General features: G+C 36.3%; 1 protein-coding gene across 2 annotated transcripts; it reads left to right on the top strand.

The window, feature by feature from the left end:
* The first annotated feature begins 8,763 nt into the window (after positions 1 to 8,763).
* Positions 8,764 to 20,168, top strand: LOC121730464 (serine/threonine-protein kinase greatwall). 2 transcript variants are annotated; one of them, XM_042119506.1, is made up of 12 exons: positions 8,764 to 9,075; positions 9,182 to 9,430; positions 10,882 to 11,110; positions 12,104 to 12,271; positions 12,524 to 12,639; positions 12,837 to 13,027; positions 13,459 to 13,674; positions 14,094 to 14,307; positions 17,730 to 17,890; positions 18,536 to 18,660; positions 19,225 to 19,437; positions 19,977 to 20,168. In XM_042119506.1, exons 1-12 carry the CDS (start codon positions 8,986 to 8,988, stop codon positions 20,021 to 20,023), a joined length of 2,019 nt encoding a protein of 672 aa, XP_041975440.1. In that variant the 5' UTR covers positions 8,764 to 8,985; the 3' UTR covers positions 20,024 to 20,168. The 2 variants fall into 2 exon arrangements, with proteins under 2 accessions (XP_041975440.1, XP_041975441.1); XM_042119507.1 differs by having other exon boundaries at positions 8,765 to 9,075; positions 12,104 to 12,238.
* The last annotated feature ends 1,252 nt before the right edge of the window (positions 20,169 to 21,420 follow it).

Below are 21,420 nucleotides of genomic sequence, written 5' to 3'. Positions count from 1 at the left end.
AACTGCATGCAAAACGGACCATGCAGGCAAAACGGAACGGTCAAATTACTTGAAACCTACTAGGGCCATCTATTTGCTAGGTAACGCTTCTAATTACTCGGGCCCTTCCCGTTCTCGGTCATTGCCGGCGAAACTGTCATACGGAACAGCGGATTTTTATTGCGGTTAAATATTTTTTTCACATTTTGATGTAAAAAACACAATTTTTGACCAGTCCGCACTTTTGTTGTAATTAATATTTTCTATTTAATGATATGACACAGTGTTCTGCATGATTTTAACTTTAATATAGTATTTAAAGAATGAAAGGGGTAAAACGGTTAACTTCAAAATGTGACATTTATTCATGAAAACCTAAAAACAAAAAAGACGGGTGCAGTGCATGATTTGTCTCCTCTAGGCACATTGTAGTTTAGTTGTACACAACATTTATTTGTAAAAGGTATTCCCCAAATGACATATGCATTGGGACCATTTTGCCCTTTACCGTGGTCCATTTTACCTTCACACGCAGGCAAAATGGCCTGTGTGATTAATAGGAATTGTAGAGTGATTAATAATAAAGATATTCTATAAAAAATGTAATAGTAAAGCTATATTTGTTGATGTAAGACGAGTTTTGCCTTAAATATACAATTTTGCCTTCAGTTCCCCTATACAGGTATTTATTACTTACATAAGAAATAATACCTATCTAAGCCCGGGTGTCCTTTGACACCTCTCAAGTTTTTTTTTGTTTATTTTCCGTTATTATGGTGTGTGAAATATTTTAGTGAAATTATACATTTATTCGAGCTAATTTTTTTTTTAATTTTTGGCAGTTTAGAGTTTAGACTGAAATGTTTCATAAAGTGTTTAACCTATACTTGGTACTACTAATATATATTCTGTGCCTAAACATAAATTAAAAAAAATTATACTTATCGGATATTATAATAGGTAGGTACTTACAACTCGGGCGAGTTAACTTGACACCTGGCTTAAATTTTACCCCTCCCTCGCTTCCCCGCGCAGCACCCCGCTCTCGTCGTACGCGTCCAGTAGCGTTAGCATATTATATCTGTTACCCTTACACGTGTGTTATTGAGTTTGCGTTTCGGAGTTATTTGTTAGTAGTTAATGGTTATTGTTTTTGGATTTTTGTTGAGTTTTGTTGTGTTATTTGTTAGTTGTTAACTTGTTACGTTTGAACGTTAAATTTGTTAAGTTTTTGTTATTCGTATTAACGTTTGAACATTGCCGTGCGTCTGTGGTATGAATTAGCTACTCACGGAATATATTAATATGAAGCTAGATACAAATTATCGGACGCATCCATAAACCTCGTATTCCTGCTGGGGAACCCTTGGGCGAGTCCAACTCGTACTTGGTTAATACTGTGGTTAGTGTAGCCCTATAAAAATAACTAGTTCCGGTAACGTAATTTTTTTTTTGAAATAACTTAAAATAAAAAAACTTTTTTTGCACTCAGTACTTATGAGAAACGTCAATTGAACCAGGTGTCATGTTAATTCGCCCGAGTTGTAAGTGTTTTTTTTCTTCTGTTCTGAATTTCGAAATTTAATAATAGAATAGAGAAGGAGATAATTTTCCGAGCTCCACGCGGTACCTAACTTGTTTTCGCATTTCTTTTATTTAATTTTTAAGTTTATTAATTTACGTTTTAGTTTTATTGTTCAATATAGTATTTTGATATGTAACTTCTTTCAATACATATCTGTATCTATCTAATATCACAGCTAATATATAAAAATAAGTCGGGGTTTCCTTCCTGACGCTATAACTCCAGAACGCACGAACCGATTTCCACGATTTTGCATTCGTTGGAAAGGTCTCGGGCTCCGTGAGGTTTATAAAACAAAAAAAAATCAGAAAAACCTCAAGAGAAAAGCAGGAAAACTGGGTAAACAGGCAAAACAACATTTGCCGGGACAGCTAGTACTTATTATAAAACAAAGTCGCTTTTTTTCCCTCATGTCCCTTTGTTCCCTTTAATCTTTAAAACTACGCAACGGATTTTGATGATTTTCTCAGTGTTAGATAGCCCATTTATCGAGGAAGGCTATAGGCTATATTTTATCCCGCTAAGACTAATAGGAGCGAAGAAATAGATGAAAATGTGGAAAAATATTTGAAAGGGCTAACTTGAACGCGCTAATCTCGGGAACTACTGGTCCGATTTGAAAAATTCTTTCAGTGTTAGATAGTCCATTTATTGAGGAAGTCTATAGGCTATATTTTATCACGCTAAGACGATTAGAAGAATGCGGAAAAAACGGAGGAAATAATTTGAAAGGGCTTATCTCGCGAACTACTGCGGCAATTTTTATGTTATTTGGCACAGATAAGAAGTAGCCCACGTGAAGGATCATAGGCTATCGATTTTAATCAGTTTTTTAGTGGCTATATATTTTATACCTACCCGTGCGACGCCGGGGCGGGTCGCTAGTTTTAATTAACTTGTTAATAACACGAGTGTGTTTATTATGACAAAAGCCCCGCCACCCGTGTACAGACACCAGCACTAAATTTTAATTATTATTTTTAATAGTTTATAACATAAATTATAATAATTAGTTTTTAATAGTTTATAATATAAATTAAAAACTATTGAGAACAATTAAATTTTTGTATATTTTTTTAATGAAATAAGGGGGCAAACGAGCAAACGGGTCACCTGATGGAAAAAAACTTCCGTCGCCCATGGACACTCGCAGCATCAGAAGAGCTGCAGGTGCGTTGCTGGCCTTTTAAGAGCGAATAGGGTAATAGAGGAGCCGCAGGGCCGTCTCTAGCCCATGTGGCGCCCGTGTGCAAACATTACCCTAGCGCCCCCTAAGAAGCGCGCGCGCGGTCAAAATGAAATGGGTACAAAGTAAAAGTACAGTTTGTCCGGCCGTTTGAGGGCGAGGACTCTAAGCGGTGGCTTCCTTCGTTCCACCAGACGAACTATAACAGCACATCAAGTTAGTATAGGTACTGTCAAATTTCTCTTATATAAATAAATTTCTCTATTGTTATTTGTTTGTAGATTGAAGTTTTTTTCGGTTTTGACCATGATGTCTTGACTGACCCTAACAAGCTTAACCCCAAAACATAAATTTTATATCGCTTAAGTACTTCAATTTTACTTTATATTTCATGTTATATACTTATTAAACATCATCACAACATCGGTATTAATTCGATTTCATTGAAGAGCTCTAACTTCTCTACATCCGAAGAGCCAGCATGGCACAGTTTGTTTTCTAAATTAGAACACTGTGCTTTTCACATTTAAGGTTCATTTCACGTTGAAAAATAAAGATTATAATATTTATATTGCAAAAGCCGAGCCGCTAATGGCGCGCCTTGCTTTGCTGTAATTCTACAAATATAAGAAGAGCTTCGGATATTACACAAAAATTATGCTACAAATACCCATTCTGTTTAGGACTTGCAGATTTTGTGAAGAGGAGGATGAAACACCTATTCACCTTCTCCTCGACTGCCCTGCTCTACTACAGAGCAGGAATAGGCACCTTGGTCGCCACGAATACTCGTCCACAGAGGAAATTCGTGGCACCAACCCCAACCATATCGTTCAACTTTTGAGCAGTATAGGGTTGGGGATGATACTCTAGTGCGAAGGAGTCACAATACGAGTAGATCCTCATGGGTCGCAGTGACGTCAGGGCTACAGAGACCTGCCTTCTTTAAAAAAAAATTACCCAAAAATGTTTTCAAACTGGAGTTCTTTTTACGTTGGTCAATAAAGCGTGGGCCGTGGCGGCCGGCCAGCGCGGGCGCGCGCCAAGTGCGAGCGGCGCTCGGTGCCCCTAGGACCGCGGCGCCCGTGTGCACCGCACACGTTGCACCTATGGGAAAGACGCCCCTGAGGGGGGGGGGGGTAGGGATGGGATGGGAAGGGAATAGGGTAAGGGATTGGGCCTCCGGTAAACTCACTCACTCGGCGAAACACAGCGCAAGCGCTGTTTCATGCCGGTTTTCTGTGAGAACGTGGTATTTCTCCGGTCGAGCCGGCCCATTCGTGCCGAAGCATGGCTCTCCCACGTTTTTTTTTTAGTTTAGTAAATAACATTATTATTATACTCTTGAATTATCCTCCTGAATTATCATGCTGCATGATGAAAAATGAGCGTTCATCATGCAGCATGTAATTCACGTAAATGAATGGTCATGCTGAATTACCGTGTACGGGGTACTTTATGCGCTCGCTAAACGGTAATTCTGCATTACATGCATTACGTGCTGTAATGCACGAATTATCGTGTATTGCAGTGAATGATGCGAATTACATGCAAACTACGTGCTGTACAACGTGCTGTACATTGAATGACAACTTCTTTAATTTTTCAGCACGACATGAGTTACGAGCTGTAATTCACGCATGATCGTTTATTGTAGTGAATGACGCGAATGACATGCAAACTACGTGCTGTACATTGATTTACAAGTGGTTTAATTTTTCGTCATGCAATAATGCAGCGGATCGCGCGATCGGCATGTCATCGGCATGCCCATGGGACAACTCAGTTCCAGGGTGGTGCTCCCGAACACTTAAAAAAATTATGCGTTTCTTTGAACAGGGCATACAAACTGTTAATGTGCGCAAAATTAATAAATCAAATAATATATTTTGCCATAATATAATATTTTATTGCTAATAAATAACTTTTGGACGAATATAGGCTGATATGATGATGATGATGATGAAATAACTTTTTCAATTTAATTTATACAAAAAACGTCGGTAAGTATTTACAATAACGTATCGTGATCTCCGTGGTCCAGTGGTTTAGCGTGGTCGTGGGTTTGTTTCTCTCCCCCTCTCTGGCATTGAACAGTGCGGTGAAGCGACGTCTATTTTTGAGTGTAGGGGAACTGCATGCAAAACGGACCATGCAGGCAAAACGGAACGGTCTAATTACTTGAAACCTACTAGGGCCATCTATTTGTTAGATAACGATACTAATTACTCGGGCCCTTCCCGTTCTCGGTCATTGCCGGCGAAACTGTCATACGGAGCAGCGGATTTTTATTGCAGTTAAATATTTTTTTCACATTTTGATGTAAAAAACACAATTTTTGACCAGTCCGCACTTTTGTTGTAATTAATATTTTCTATTTAATGATATGACACAGTGTTCTGCATGATTTTAACTTTAATATAGTATGTAAAGAATGAAAGGGGTAAAACGGTTAACTTCAAAATGTGACATTTATTCATGAAAACCTAAAAACAAAAAAGACGGGTGCAGTGCATGATTTGTCTCCTCTAGGCACATTGTAGTTTAGTTGTACACAACATTTATTTGTAAAAGGTATTCCCCAAATGACATATGCATTGGGACCATTTTGCCCTTTACCGTGGTCCATTTTACCTTCACACGCAGGCAAAATGGCCTGTGTGATTAATAGGAATTGTAGAGTGATTAATAATAAAGATATTCTATAAAAAATGTAATAGTAAAGCTATATTTGTTGATGTAAGACGAGTTTTGCCTTAAATATACAATTTTGCCTTCAGTTCCCCTATACAGGTATTTATTACTTACATAAGAAATAATACCTATCTAAGCCCGGGTGTCCTTTGACACCTCTCAAGTTTTTTTTTGTTTATTTTCCGTTATTATGGTGTGTGAAATATTTTAGTGAAATTATACATTTATTCGAGCTAATTTTTTTTTTAATTTTTGGCAGTTTAGAGTTTAGACTGAAATGTTTCATAAAGTGTTTAACCTATACTTGGTACTACTAATATATATTCTGTGCCTAAACATAAATTAAAAAAAATTATACTTATCGGATATAATAGGTAGGTACTTAAGTGTTTTTTTTCTTCTGTTCTGAATTTCGAAATTTAATAATAGAATAGAGAAGGAGATAATTTTCCGAGCTCCACGCGGTACCTAACTTGTTTTCGCATTTCTTTTATTTAATTTTTAAGTTTATTAATTTACGTTTTAGTTTTATTGTTCAATATAGTATTTTGATATGTAACTTCTTTCAATACATATCTGTATCTATCTAATATCACAGTCGGGGTTTCCTTCCTGACGCTATAACTCCAGAACGCACGAACTGATTTCCACGATTTTGCATTCGTTGGAAAGGTCTCGGGCTCCGTGAGGTTTATAAAACAAAAAAAAATCAGAAAAACCTCAAGAGAAAAGCAGGAAAACTGGGTAAACAGGCAAAACAACATTTTCCGGGACAGCTAGTACTTATTATAAAACAAAGTCGCTTTTTTTCCCTCATGTCCCTTTGTTCCCTTTAATCTTTAAAACTACGCAACGGATTTTGATGATTTTCTCAGTGTTAGATAGCCCATTTATCGAGGAAGGCTATAGGCTATATTTTATCACGCTAAGACGAATAGGAGCGAAGAAATAGATGAAAATGTGGAAAATTATTTGAAAGGGCTAACTTGAACGCGCTAATCTCAGGAACTACTGGTCCGATTTGAAAAATTCTTTCAATGTTAGATAGTCCATTTATTGAGGAAGTCTATAGGCTATATTTTATCACGCTAAGACTAATAGAAGAATGCGGAAAAAACGGAGGAAATAATTTGAAAGGGCTTATCTCGCGAACTACTGCGGCAATTTTTATGTTATTTGGCACAGATAAGAAGTAGCCCACGTGAAGGATCATAGGCTATCGATTTTAATCAGTTTTTTAGTGGCTATATATTTTATACCTACCCGTGCGACGCCGGGGCGGGTCGCTAGTTTTAATTAACTTGTTATTAACACGAGTGTGTTTTTTATGACAAAAGCCCCGCCACCCGTGTACAGACACCAGCACTAAATTTTAATTATTATTTTTAATAGTTTATAACATAAATTATAATAATTAGTTTTTAATAGTTTATAATATAAATTATAAACTATTGAGAACAATTAAAATTTTGTATATTTTTTTAATGAAATAAGGGGGCAAACGAGCAAACGGGTCACCTGATGGAACTTCCGTCGCCCATGGACACTCGCAGCATCAGAAGAGCTGCAGGTGCGTTGCTGGCCTTTTAAGAGCGAATAGGGTAATAGGGGAGCCGCAGGGCCGTCTCTAGCCCATGTGGCGCCCGTGTGCAAACATTACCCTAGCGCCCCCTAAGAAGCGCGCGCGCGGTCAAAATGAAATGGGTACAAAGTAAAAGTACAGTTTGTCCGGCCGTTTGAGGGTGAGGACTCTAAGCGGTGGCTTCCTTCGTTCCACCAGACGAACTATAACAGCACATCAAGTTAGTATAGGTACTGTCAAATTTCTCCAATATAAATAGATAACAAACTCTGTTGTTATTTGTTTGTAGATTGAAGTTTTTTTCGGTTTTGACCATGATGTCTTGAACTCTTGACTGACCCTAACAAGCTTAACCCCAAAACATAAATTTTATATCGCTTAAGTACTTCAATTTTACTTTAAATTTCATGTTATATACTTATTAAACATCACATCATCACAACATCGGTATTAATTCGATTTCATTATTCGATTTCATTGAAGAGCTCTAACTTCTCTACATCCGAAGAGCCAGCATGGCACAGTTTGTTTTCTAAATTAGAACACTGTGCTTTTCACATTTAAGGTTCATTTCACGTTGAAAAATAAAGATTATAATATTTATATTGCAAAAGCCGAGCCGCTAATAGCGCGCCTTGCTTTGCTGTAATTCTACAAATATAAGAAGAGCTTTGGATATTACACAAAAATTATGCTACAAATACCCATTCTGTTTAGGACTTGCAGATTCTGTGAAGAGGAGGATGAAACACCTATTCACCTTCTCCTCGACTGCCCTGCTCTACTACAGAGCAGGAACAGGCACCTTGGTCGCCACGAATACTCGTTCACAGAGGAAATTCGTGGCACCAACCCCAACCATATCGTTCAATTTATGAGCAGTATTGGGTTGGGGATGATACTCTAGTGCGAAGGAGTCACAATAGATCCTCATGGGTCGCAGTGACGTCAGGGCTACAGAGACCTGCCTTCTTTAAAAAAAAAATTACCCAAAAATGTTTGCAAACTGGAGTTCTTTTTACGTTGGTCAATAAAGCGTGGGCCGTGGCGGCCGGACAGCGCGGGCGCGCGCCAAGTGCGAGCGGCGCTCGGTGCCCCTAGGACCGCGGCGCCCGTGTGCACCGCACACGTTGCACATATGGGAAAGACGCCCCTGAGGGGAGGGTAGGGATGGGAAGGGAAGGGAATAGGGTAACGGATTGGGCCTCCGGTAAACTCACTCACTCGGCGAAACACAGCGCAAGCGCTGTTTCATGCCGGTTTTCTGTGAGAACGTGGTATTTCTCCGGTCGAGCCGGCCCATTCGTGCCGAAGCATGGCTCTCCCACGTATTTTTTAGTTTAGTAAATAACATTATTATACTCTTGAATTATCCTCCTGAATTATCATGCTGCATGATGAAAAATGAGCGTTCATCATGCAGCATGTAATTCACGTAAATGAATGGTCATGCTGAATTACCGTGTACGGGGTACTTAGGGCCAGTTACCAAGGGGCCGAGGTGCCAGGCGGCGGCGGGACTCGGGGCTCAGCGCAGCACAACTGTGGTTCTGTGCGTAGAATAAATAAAAAAAATCTTCATTATTGACACTTTATTCAACTGTCAAAATATTCAAATTTTCGAAACAGTGAATTTTTAACAAATTAAATAAATTAATGAATAAGTTGCGTGCATGTTGCGTGCTACGAATAGTTTAAATTCAAAATATTGTTCAAATAAAACTGTTTGATCTTAATACATAGTTTTTGTTAAAAGTTAATATTTCATGCTTTTTATTTTGTCGGAATCAAATGCGTTTGTGATGGTCATAAAAGTTAGTACGTAGTATTTTCCATAAAAAATTGGGTAGTTAGTAATATTTTTATTGACACCATTTCCTTATTTTATTATAAAGATGTTATAAAGTATGATAATTCAAAAATTAAATATTTGGTAAGTAAAATATCAGCTACGTTAAAATGGCTAACGACTCTGCAGTGGAACAACAATGTAAAAGTCATACAATATTAGGTAAAATTAATGCTCATTCTACTGAAGATGTGTCAAAGGTAAGTGGAAAGAAATTTTATTGCACAGTGTTTTTAAAGGATGGTCTAAGATGCTTCTACTCTTATAAAATAGTTTTTAATATAATATATTTTTTTAATTTTCTAGGCCCCAGAAATAACTGATTTCACCATTGTTAAGCCTATTAGCCGCGGTGCCTTTGGTAAAGTATTCCTAGCTCACAAGAAGACAAATAAAGATCAGCTATTCGCTATTAAAGTAATGAAGAAGTCGGATATGATAAACAAAAATATGGTAGCTCAAGTTGTAACTGAGAGGAATGCCTTAGCTTTATCAAGGAGTCCTTTTTGTGTGCATCTATTTTATTCACTGCAGTCAGCATCTTCAATTTATCTGGTAATAGGAAATTGTATATTAATGGGTGGTTTCACAAAAATAGGGAAACTTTGTTTCCGCAGCATATTTCAGTTAAAATCAATACTAATTATTTAATACCACAATTGCTAAATCATAGTTTACAATGTGTTTAATTTATCCCCCAAAGTATGTTAAAAATAACATTATATTATATATATTTAAAATCTGTTTTATATGTCCCAAATGTCAGGACCTAGCCGTGTCCGTTCTCCGAAATTTTGTGTTTAGGAATCCATATTTAAAAAAGTACTATGTTTATACTTATTTTTATTATTATTTTTTAAAATATTTAAGTACTCGCAGCTAATTATGTGAGTATTTTGTAGTTAAAATAAACAATAATTATTTTTTCTCGAATGAGTTTAGTGTCCTTAACTTTATTCGTCAGGCCCTAGCCACTTACGAATTTAAAAATTTGGCGACATCATTAGAATGTACGTTGAATATTATTAATGAATTTTAAAGTATTACGTGAAGTTATTCTCTGACAACACTCGCTCTGCGGTAGTCACTTGAAACAAAAATGAAATTTTGTGGGCCACCATGTGGTAATTCCAGTCACTTGTTCAATATCCTAGATAAGTAATTTTGTTGTTTATTGATATTAAATTCTTATGAATTAATCTATATATATATATATCGGCATTGTTCGCAATATCATATTAGACTTCGTAATGTTATTTGCAAAAGAATTTTAAGTTCAATTTTATTCCAAATAATCAGTCCCTAGACCATCAGGCCCTAGCTTGTAAAGGCGCTCGGACTGAAGTTTAGTATGAAAACATCAGTACTATAACGAAATACATATATTGTTTAAGCCTTCTCAACTGATAAAATATAATAGACTTAAGAAAAACAATTATTGAAAAAATATCAAAAGCTAAAACTCATCAAGAGCAGTCAAATTTCAAACAGCTTTGGTCTGGCCTAAATGTTGAAAAATATATACTTTGGTGATACAGTTCCACTCTTTATATTATATCATATAAGAAGTTTCGACCCAGTAGTCCTAAAATAATATGAAATCAGCTAAGTGCGAGTCAGACTCGCGCATGAAGGGTAAAAAGTTGTCAGTCCCTAGATGCCTAAATTAGCAAAACTCAAAAAATTTCCTAAAATAAGACATAAAGTGACTGGCCCTTTTAGATAAGACACAATTAATTTATCACCTATCATTACACTAACAGGGAATTTAATAACAAAATAAAAATGATGCAGACAAAATACCTTCAAAAGTTGCCCTATTTTTGTGCAACCACCCAAATAAGGAAATAAAAATATCTTTACAAAATTACAATTTGTTTAGTAATCATTGATTGAAACTTTTAATGGGACTTTTTTGTCTCCAACATTAAGATTCTTTGATAGGAATAGCATAAAATAACTTAATGCTGTTCACATTATAAGAAGTACAACTTGTATTGTTCTAGGTGATGGAATACATGATTGGTGGTGATCTAAAATCTCTGCTCGGTGTATGTGGGTTCATGGAGGAGGCCATGGCAGTGTTCTATGTGGCTGAAGTCACACTGGCGTTGGACTATTTACACAAACACAACATAGTGCACAGAGATTTGAAGCCAGATAACATGCTGATATCTCACTCTGGTCATGTGAAGCTTACAGATTTTGGACTTTCTAAAATTGAAATACACAGAGGTATTGTTTATTAATATTTTTTTCAATGATTATTTTGTTTCAATTTCATTTGGTAAAAATATAGGTAATCCATACATTTTAACTCCACTTAAAAGTGGTTATGGTATTTTTTAAATATTGTGAGGTTAACATGTAAGATTTAAATTGGTAGAGTTATATATATGCCACTGAGCTTTGTGTATATTTTGACAAAAATGAATTCACAACATACAATTTTTGGAAATTAACATAATTCATGTTGCAAAAATAATAGACAAATAATAGAAATCATCATCACAAAGTTTGGAAATATTTTTGTAAAGTATGTGTTTAACGTTGTTAGTGGCGGCAGAATAGGAAGATCTTCCGACCGAGAGAGATAGCATGCTCGGTCAGGACAAAGCCCACTGACGTCATCTCAGATGTTGCATATATCTTGCCGTTCTCCGAAACTTCGATAGCGCGATGCAGGATTGTTAGGCGAATTGTGGGTACCGCCATATCATTCCCCCCCGAAGACCTGTGGTATTCTTCGATGCGCTTGTGTTGTCAGGTGTGGGCCGAAGCTACCCGTGCAATGACCAGGAGAGGGACCCCGGAGGTGCTCTGCTTGTTGACCGGTGGTTGTAGCCTATGGCTGCCCCGTTCAAGCCAGACGCGGGTTCGACCGGCGCGGAAGCCTAACGCAGCTTATGGTCGAGGCGATCCGGTTATGCTTGATGTCTGCTAACGCGGTGCGGATGGGCAGGGAGTGTTGATAATGATTGATGTCCAGAAGGATGCGTGTTTTTGTCGGTGGTCACCAATTTAACGTTGTTAGTATCGGCCGAAAAGGAAGATCTTCCGACCGAGAGAGATAGCATGCTCGGTCAGGCCGAAGCCTACTGACGTCATCTCAGACGTTGTATATATCTTGCCGTTCTCCGAAACTTCGATAGCGCGATACAGGATTGTTAGGCGAATTATGGGTACCGCCACATGTGTAAATAATGTATTACATACTTTACATTTCAGATTTGGAAATATCAGACTTTGTGGCTCACACCCCCAGTCTGAACATGCGTACGCCAGGGCAGCTGTTGTCACTCACCTCGCACCTGTCCTTTGGGTCTGGTGGTGGTGACCCCCACAACTCAGTCAGCGAAACCTGTGAGAACCTTCTTGATGAACTTAGAGATTCCAGTATGATATTGCTTCTAAATTCTATCCCTCTAATAAAAATTAATATATTATTTACATAGCTGAATATAATGATGTTGGAAAAGTTTAAACTTTTTCAATATATCAAACTGAAAACTTGACAGACATAGATAATAACATAAGCTATTTACTGTGCCAATATTTTTACACGTAATATTTTAATATTTAAATGTGGAAATAATAAAATTAAAAATATTAATAATGAGTCATGAAATGTAAAATAAAATTTTACAGCTAAAAAGAAGAATATGTTGGATGGTTTGGAGAATTCACCAATATTGGACCATTCACAACTGTCAGGAATTCATCCATTTATGAGTGCAGAGAGCATTACATTGGAGGAAAATGCTGCAAGTATTTCCCGCTAAATAGTAATTTATGTCATTATCAGATATTTAATGATTTATTGCACTATTAAGTACTTATACAAAAAGCAAAATGTGCATTATACTTATTTCAAAGTAATGAAAAACATTTTTATACGGAGTGTAAAAGCAAGTATTTATATTTTAACAGTAGTTATAAAAACACAATATTATGTTTTCAGACACATTCAGGATCTTTAAGTTCGTATCATACCTGCGAAAGTTCTAAGAATAGTAATAATTCTAAGAGCAATAAGTCAACTGATGTGAGCAGCAACAATGGTTCAAGTGATTCTACTCTGTTCAGTGACTCGCAACATGATGAGTCTACTTCTCCGCTCTGTAGAGGACATTCACTTAAAAGGATACCAAGGTATTTATTTGCCATTCCTTACTTATCTTTATTATTAAGAGCTTGGTAAATTTTGCAGATAAAATTATGATCATTAGATTTGTTTTGCTATTTTAATCTTACTATAATAGTACAAGAGCTATACATAATGAAATATCTTCTTACTCTTCTTGTGTTTAATTCGTAACTTTAATATCTTAAGTGAAGTTCAGGCTGTTGCTATAGTCCGGTCGCGGCAAAAATTCATAAATTGAAATATCATCACTTGTCTCATTCACTTCGCGTTCTGAGCGCGTGAATCACGCACGAATGTCTTTCTATCTCATTTCCACAAGGAGCTTACAGGAATCTTCAGAAAGAAATCAGGAATCGTGAGTTAAAGAAACGTAGCTATTGTCAATATATGAATTTCTCAATGGCTAGCTCTACAAATGTATCACTAACCTTTACAGTTTTCGTGCCAAAAAAAGGAAGAGAATTCTCGACTGCGACGGAGATACGCCCACAGGAGTGACCAGCCTGGCCGAGTCCAAGGAGAACCACAGTGGACTCACACAGGAAATCATGGCGCTGGAGTTGGAGAAGAGTCAAAACACACCGAAACGTATCAATATTCATCCTACACCTGAGAGACGGAAAAATCCAATCAAAGGTGTACTAAAGAAAAGGTATGATAAAAGCAGTAATACAACTAAGCAAACTTGAGGCATTATAACCAGCGGCAGCGCGCGCGACGTAGGCCACTGCCCACGAGGATAAAATATAAAAATTTGACTTTACAAAAAATTATTTCTCAAGAAAATTCGTCCTCTTGCATCGTCCATCAGTAAGCCTCGCAAAACATATCTTCCCACATCAAATTGCCTCGCCACTGATTATAACGAATCTATTGACACCTAATTCTTTAAATCAGATCAGAGTTGAAATTCCATTCGATATTATATCGACTCATCACTCATACTACAAATTATACATAGATTTCTAAAATCATTCCTCTTCTTTTTATTTATCTGACCGTTGCTTCAAATAGGAAAGAATAAACAATATAATGATAGCGACAAGTTAAAGTGTTAAATATCGTTTTCAGATGGGCGTCACAAAACGACAGTCATCACTTCAATGTCGGCGTAATATTCTCCACCCCCGTGTCAGCTAACAAGACGATGGAGACCAAGAAGAAGGCGACAAGATTTAATCTGCCAGTAGACGAATCGCTGTCGAGTGTTAAAGAAAAGTCGTTCACATTCGGAAAACATATCTCCACAAGCTTAGAAATATTTCCGATGCGGAGATTGAGTAAGGTAATAGAGATGAGTTTTCCATTACACAGTTTGGATATATTTATATAACCAATATAAACACACTATAGTTTGTGCGTTTTATGATGATAATATGCGTGACACATTATAAATGACAATAGTAGGGAAGTTACCTAACAAAAATTAATCGATAGTTTGAAAATATCGAATCACTTCGTAAAGGTATTGCAATCAAAATTATCGAGTTCGTACTGACATTTCAGTGGTGCCGTCGATTTTTAAGATGGCCGCACTTTTTTATCGATTTGATTTCGATTCAACCATAAACTTAATATACACTGTCGTAAAGACCACCTGACAACCCGAAAATGCGTGACCATTTTCGATCTGTCAATGTGTGCGTGTGCTAGTGATGTATATTTTACTATCGATAGTATAGTATTTTGCTATCGATAGTATAGTCCGCTCGAGTTATTTTACCTGAATTTCTATAAGAAATAAATAATATGCAACTTTGACAGATTTGTATTTCAAATTAGGTATCATAAATTTTAATTGGCAAAAAAAGGTAACGATTGAAAAGTAGATACACATTTTCTTTTGGAATGATTTTACAATCGTCGGATATGTTATGACATGAGGTTCTTATAGGGGTAAATAATATACACATAACACATTATAAAGTTACTTATTTATTACTCAGGTAAAATCTATCTGGTAAATCAGTCCTTACATTGAAAGTAAACGTTGAAAGTAAACAACACACATAGTATATTATATTTTATTCTTAAATTAAATACATATCATAAAATATCATAATATTTTTTATTATAATTATTTTTAACCGACTTCCAAACAGGAGGAGTCTAGACGTTTGGCTGTGGATATATTTTTTATGTATGTTCAACGATTACTCCGCCGTTTATGAACCGATTTTCAAATTTTTTCTTTTGTTGTACATTGTATTGTTCCGAGTAGGTATCATGTTCACAAAAGTGGTGGTCTGGTGATGGAAACCATGAGAAATCGAGGTGACTCCTTGATATTCAAATGGGAACATATTATGGTCCCAGAAAACGTTCAAAATCTTTCGATTAATAAATTTAAAAAAGTAGTCAAATAATGTTTTGTGCCAAAGCCTATTATAAGGTCAATGATTTCATAAACGATGGCACATCTTGGGAATGCTGAATTACTGCTTGCAAGGCTACTTCTACATGACTTACAATTATTATGTATCTATCTATGTTTACATTGTATAATTTTTAGTTACAGCATTGTAAATTTTATTTTAAAAGAAATTTTTTTTCTCACGTTTTTTGGTAAAAAGTGGGCCCCGTGCGAGTTTCTTACGCCGGTTCTTCTCGTCGGCTTAGTTCCCGAACCGGTGGTAGGCACCATGTATTCTGAAAATATATTTTATTTTAGATTTGTTCAGAAATAAAGCAATTTTGATTTTGATTTTTTAAAACACCAACTGTAGGTATAGAAAACCTAAGGACAGCTAAAAAGAGTAAAATTATCATTTTTTAAACAAAAAATTAAAACCGACTTCCAAGGTAATGACAATTCTTATTCTGTACTCAGTATTAATTATGTTCTCAATCTTCATTATTTTGCAATCGGTACCAGCTAACCTAATCGCCAGTTCTCTGACAGAATAGGTATAACTGCAACTTATATACTTAGGACTGGTACCGACTTCAAAATTATGAAGATTGAGTACAGAATAAGGATTATTTAATACTTTTTAGTTCATTTAAGTATAATCTTAAATGAACTAAAAAGCAATAATTGCTTATAATTGCTTATTTTTAATAATTGCTTCAGTAACAAGTGCAACAGTATGTCAAACTTACTGGCACAAATAAAGTTGGGATAGCTCCTTTAACCAAAATAGTATTTCTACTTTTTCTTTAAAAATTTTCAATGAAATGTTTGCTACATATTGTTGAATTTTTCTTGGGATTCCAACCAACACGCCCAATTAATTTCAGCCATTTTCCTCTTATTAGAGGATCTTGAGGGAATCTGTAAAACAAATGACTATGATATATAAATATAAACCTTCCTCTAGTTTTAGAGTCACTCTATATTATAGTAGTTATATTATATTAGCTATATTATAATATACTATTAGTTAAAATAAGATAATATGTCCTTTTTAGTCCGGCCGCACATTATCCGAATTTGTGATCGCTAAAATTCGGACGCCCCGCCCCGCTCATACATTTTGACACGTCAGAAATTCTTTTAGTATGATGGGTCTACAACAAAATGTATGAACAGAGTGCGTTCCGCCGGGCGTCCGAATTTTTCTGATCAGAAATTTCGGATAATGTGCGACCGGGCAAGGTGATAAATATAAAGGTAAATGATTTTTAATTTTAGTTTTATGTTATTGTAAAATATCGATAAATTTGATTCAAGCACTTATAGCGTATATGTAAAAAATTTTGATGAAAAATTTTTCTTCAAAATTTGTGTAACATAAGAACAATAGTACCTTTAGTTACGCAAAATATGAAAGTCAAAGGGAGGATTCATAATATTTTATTTGAAATAGAGAACTAAAGACAGAATAGAGCGAAAATAAACACATCGTAGCAATTAGGACATGAAGATTAATTACCTGTGAAATGTATATTTTTCAGGATTATTCTTATGATTTACACTGCAAACAATTACAGCACAAGTCAGAATTTTTAAATATAATAATATTTATTAAAAATAACAAACAAATTGAACAATATATTGGAAATACCGAAAGGGCATAAAAACGACTGACGACTTTTGACGACCTGTCAAATAAAAGTGGTTACAATTTTCATTAGACTGCCTCTCTCTTTTTATCTTGTTATAATTCCATAAAGGATTTTCTTCTCTCTCGCACTCTTTGTTGGTCTTTAGCATTATAGGTTTATGGATTCAACAGTCAATCTCTATTGACATAAGTTCCGTTTCATGCATATTATGACACTTTTCAAATGTTTTCGTAACAATATTTTTATACTCCTATTTCACAGTTAATATTTATAATTTTTATTAATAAGTTAGCATTTAGCATCTTTTCATTTTTTTTATTCATTTACAATTATAGGAAACATTTATTTTTGTAGATGGAATATAATTTATTACATTTAGTTTTTTTTTGTTTTCTTGTAAAAAAAAAACCCGTAGCAAGGAACATGCAAACTGTCACCCATATCATCTTAGAACGCACAAACTATAATAAAAAGATTCACACTGAGTATACTGACTTTATAGTTATTCAATGTTTTGTGCTTGATGTCACGCCACTTTTCTTATGTCTCAAACAAAGATGAAACATTGTGCAACTATAATATCTGTATAGCAGATAAGGACCAGACATTTTGTAATTCTAACAGATGTCATTTTTTATTAAGGGCCAAGGGGGTAACTTTACATTCTTTTCGTTACTTAAAGTTTTTTTTTTATTTCAGGGCGAGGGAAGTATCGAGCAAGCAACAGATCTGTGTAAAACGCCGCTAGCTAATCCTCATACACCGTATCGTACGCCGAAAAGCGTGAGGCGAGGCAACCAGGTGTCAGACCAGCGTATACTCGGCACGCCAGACTATCTTGCTCCAGAGCTGCTGTTAAAGTAATGTCGCGGCCGCACATGCGTCTATCGTCACGAAGCTTCATGCTATGAGACGATACCATTCGACGATACATGCATATCGTCCAGCATAAGACGTATTCATTATTATTATTGAACCATCGAGGAAATTGATTCCTAGGCAGTTGATAGATCTGCATGATGTGGTCGGCTTATGTCAATTCAATGATAGCTGTGATCGGTCGGCTGGGTTTGACGTAACGCGACCAAACTACGTCGTCCCCATCTGCCTAGGAATCAAATTCTCTGTACTCTCTCTGTACTGTTCTCTGTCGTCGTATCAAAATCCGATAGCTGGACACAGATAAAATATATTTTTTGATACAAGATTTCGATACGGATCTCTGTAATTCATAAAGGGATATAACTAGCGTGATACTGTTGCGCGTCTGTAGAACTCGAAGAGTAATATATGTGTGAATGAGTGAAGGAGAAAAGTTGACCTAATATACGAGTTTTGACGTGCAAATAAAGAAATAGTTTTGTCAGAATTCCTATCTGATTAACACATAAATCAGAATTCGTAGGAAAAAAAATATCCACAGCCGAACATATAACCTCCTCGTTTTTCGGAAGTCGGTTAAAAATAAATACTCCATTTATAACACCTACGTTTTTTTTGTTAAGGCAGGGCCACGGTCCCCCGGTAGACTGGTGGGCGCTGGGCGTGTGCCTGTACGAGTTCATGACCGGAGTGCCGCCTTTCAACGACGAAACGCCGCAGGCTGTGTTCAAGAACATATTGTCCAGAAGTAAGTTCAGGGGCTGTAGCCAAAGTCCCTTTCCTTAAAAACGATGACAAAATTCGTTATTAAAATGTATGGGATTTGACATTAGTCTCCGAAAGCGAAATGTCATTTAGCGATGACTTATGTCAAACCGCATACATTTTGATAACGAATTTCGTCATCGTTTTTAACGAAAGATACTTTGTCTAAGGGGGCTGTTACGTTTCAAGCCACGAGGCGAGTCTCAGAAATGCATAAAAAACGTCAAAAGTTGTATGAAATGTTGTTGCTATCCAACTAATAACTAGCTAAAAGCCGAGCTTTGTGAGGGCTCGTGTCCATTAAAAGTGATGTTTCTTAGGAAAAATTTCGGAAGCTATTTCTCAACATTTTAGTACTGAGTGATTATAAAAGAAAAAGTATATGTATTTTTATTTTTATTTTAACAAGGATCAATATATATAATAAATCGTGGGTGGAAGGTTTAATTGCATCCTGTATTTAAATGTAAACAAAATATTATAGGAGATTGGGTACCTACAAATATTTTATTACAGGTACAGGTGAACAAGATTTCATACGTTTCAGATCTAGAATGGCCCGAGGACGACGAGGCATTATCCCCCGAAGCAGTGAGCGCTATAGAAGCCCTACTAACTATGGAGCCGGAGGGCCGGCCCACCGCGCCCACCGTCCGCGCCATGCCGCTCTTCCGACACGTGGACTGGGACAACCAGCTCAACATGGAACCGCCGTTTGTACCCGCGCCAGACGATGTACACGATACGGGATACTTTCAAGGTGAATTTCACGACTATGGTGTTATAGCTTATTATTAGCACTAATTGACGCCCGCAACTCCGTTTCGCCAAAACTCGTTTATCGCGCGGGAACCATACATTTTACCGGAATAAAAAGTATTCTATGTCCTTTCCCGGGACTCAAAGTATCTCCATACCAAATTTCAGCAAAATTGGTTCAGCGGTTTGGGCGTGAAGAGGTACTGTTACCTCTTCATGCATACGGACAAACAGACACACTTTCGCATTTATAATATTAGTATGGATAATATTATGCAAGGTGTCATAGAACTAAGTGATAATAATTTAGGGTGTGTATGTATCCGTTATAATATAAAGTTCACTGTAAAAGTAGCAGCGCTGAAAGAGCAAAATTTTTTGTGTGATTTGTGTGGACAAACACCACCGCGTCAGGATTTACCCATGTGAACGAACGAAAAAAAGTGAACTTAATAGAGGCAGGCCTGTACCACTCGTGCGTGTAGGTATCGAACTGTAAGTACAATCATCATGAATAATATAAATTGTATCGTTTTTCAGCCCGCAACATTCTCCAGCATCTACACGTATCGAACTTCGACATGTAACGCCTAGACTAGTCCATGTGAGTGCCCTAGTATTGTGGTAGTAGCTTGTAGCCAAATATATTATGAGATTATCGTATATTCCAATATCTGCATCATGAATGTGTTCATTGTGATTTAATTGTGAAATATATTTAGATACTGTTGATTTTGATTGTTTTATTACATTAGTTAATCACTTTAAACTTTTAGGGTGGGTTGCACCAGAGGCGTGGTTATAGTTACCGTTATGGTCAAAGTTATGGTTATAGTTAAGGCTAACTTTAACTTTGACCACAGAATTTGACAGATGACAGCTGGTCCGACAAGGCTTTAAATGAATGTGGGCGGGGGCGCTGCTGGTAAAGGAGAACTGTAAAAAATTGCGTTTTTGTTTGATGACAGCGTTAGCTCCTTTTTCGCCACGTTCATTTAAAGCCTTGTCGAGCTCACTAGGTTATCATCAAATATGGCGTCCATTATGGGCTTTAACCAAAGATTTGACATTTTGCATTGTAGTTAAAGTTAAAGTTACAGTTATTACTTATAGGTAAAGTAAGTTGGTGCAACCCACCCTCACTTGGCAATTTTTAAAATTCTTAGATGCATAGTAGCCTAAGAATAAGATTTTATCCTAAAATAAAATACAATCTGAAATATACATCAAATTATATTCTTAAACTTACAATAATTGGCACAAAATGTAATGGCGTTCTAATTTAGATAATCAATTTATTAAGAAAGACAAACATCTATTGACTTTCTCAAAATAATTGACGAAGAAGTTAATGCTAGCGAACAACCCAATCGACACAATAATTACAAGTTCTGATTTGTATTGATATAATAGCGCTATCATCACTGGATTTCCATTTTCCGTGCTGAATTTGCAACATATCAATGTTATGTCCAACGCCCAGTAGTCTAAGGGCCTATTTCACCACTTTCTGATAAAGTTCCGAATAGGCTATTCACAACTTTTTTGACAGATTCTCCAATCTCCATACTTGATCTGTCAAGTTAATTGGTGGATAGCCTATTTGTCACTTATAAGGAAGTGATGAAACAGGCCCTAAGTGTCTAAACCATAGAGTTAATATTACCTATCGGAATATTACCTTTATGCTCTAAACACACTATGCCGAATTTCCGCGGCGTAAATTCCGCATGATTAGGTACGTCGGCAATGTGAAATATCAAACGCATACAATACGCGACGGAATTTTGGCATGGTTTACGTCATCGGTAATTTAAATTCGGAAATTTAGATGTTTAGACACGTAACACGTTTAATGTGTTTAATCCAGATCTGCAGCATACCTACAACAAGCGCTCACTACTACCAAGTTTTTTTTGACACCATTTTATTCAATCAATAGCGCGTTTAATTGGCTTACGCGTAAAGGTAGCCTTTCGAAGCG

The sequence above is a fragment of the Aricia agestis genome, chromosome 9 (genome assembly GCF_905147365.1).
Source record: "Aricia agestis chromosome 9, ilAriAges1.1, whole genome shotgun sequence".
NCBI classification, from domain to species: domain Eukaryota; kingdom Metazoa; phylum Arthropoda; class Insecta; order Lepidoptera; family Lycaenidae; genus Aricia; species Aricia agestis.
The sequence above is the reverse complement of the archived record's forward strand: the minus strand, read 5'-3'. Positions and strand labels throughout refer to the sequence as shown.

Bases quoted from the DNA above. Each gene is read 5' to 3' on its own strand.
- LOC121730464 (XM_042119506.1), top strand. From the start codon at position 8,986: ATGGCTAACGACTCTGCAGTGGAACAACAATGTAAAAGTCATACAATA. The intron at 14,308-17,729 runs GTAATAGAGATG...TTTTTATTTCAG, and splicing joins CGATGCGGAGATTGAGTAAG to GGCGAGGGAAGTATCGAGCA. The intron at 18,661-19,224 runs GTAAGTTCAGGG...CATACGTTTCAG, and splicing joins CAAGAACATATTGTCCAGAA to ATCTAGAATGGCCCGAGGAC.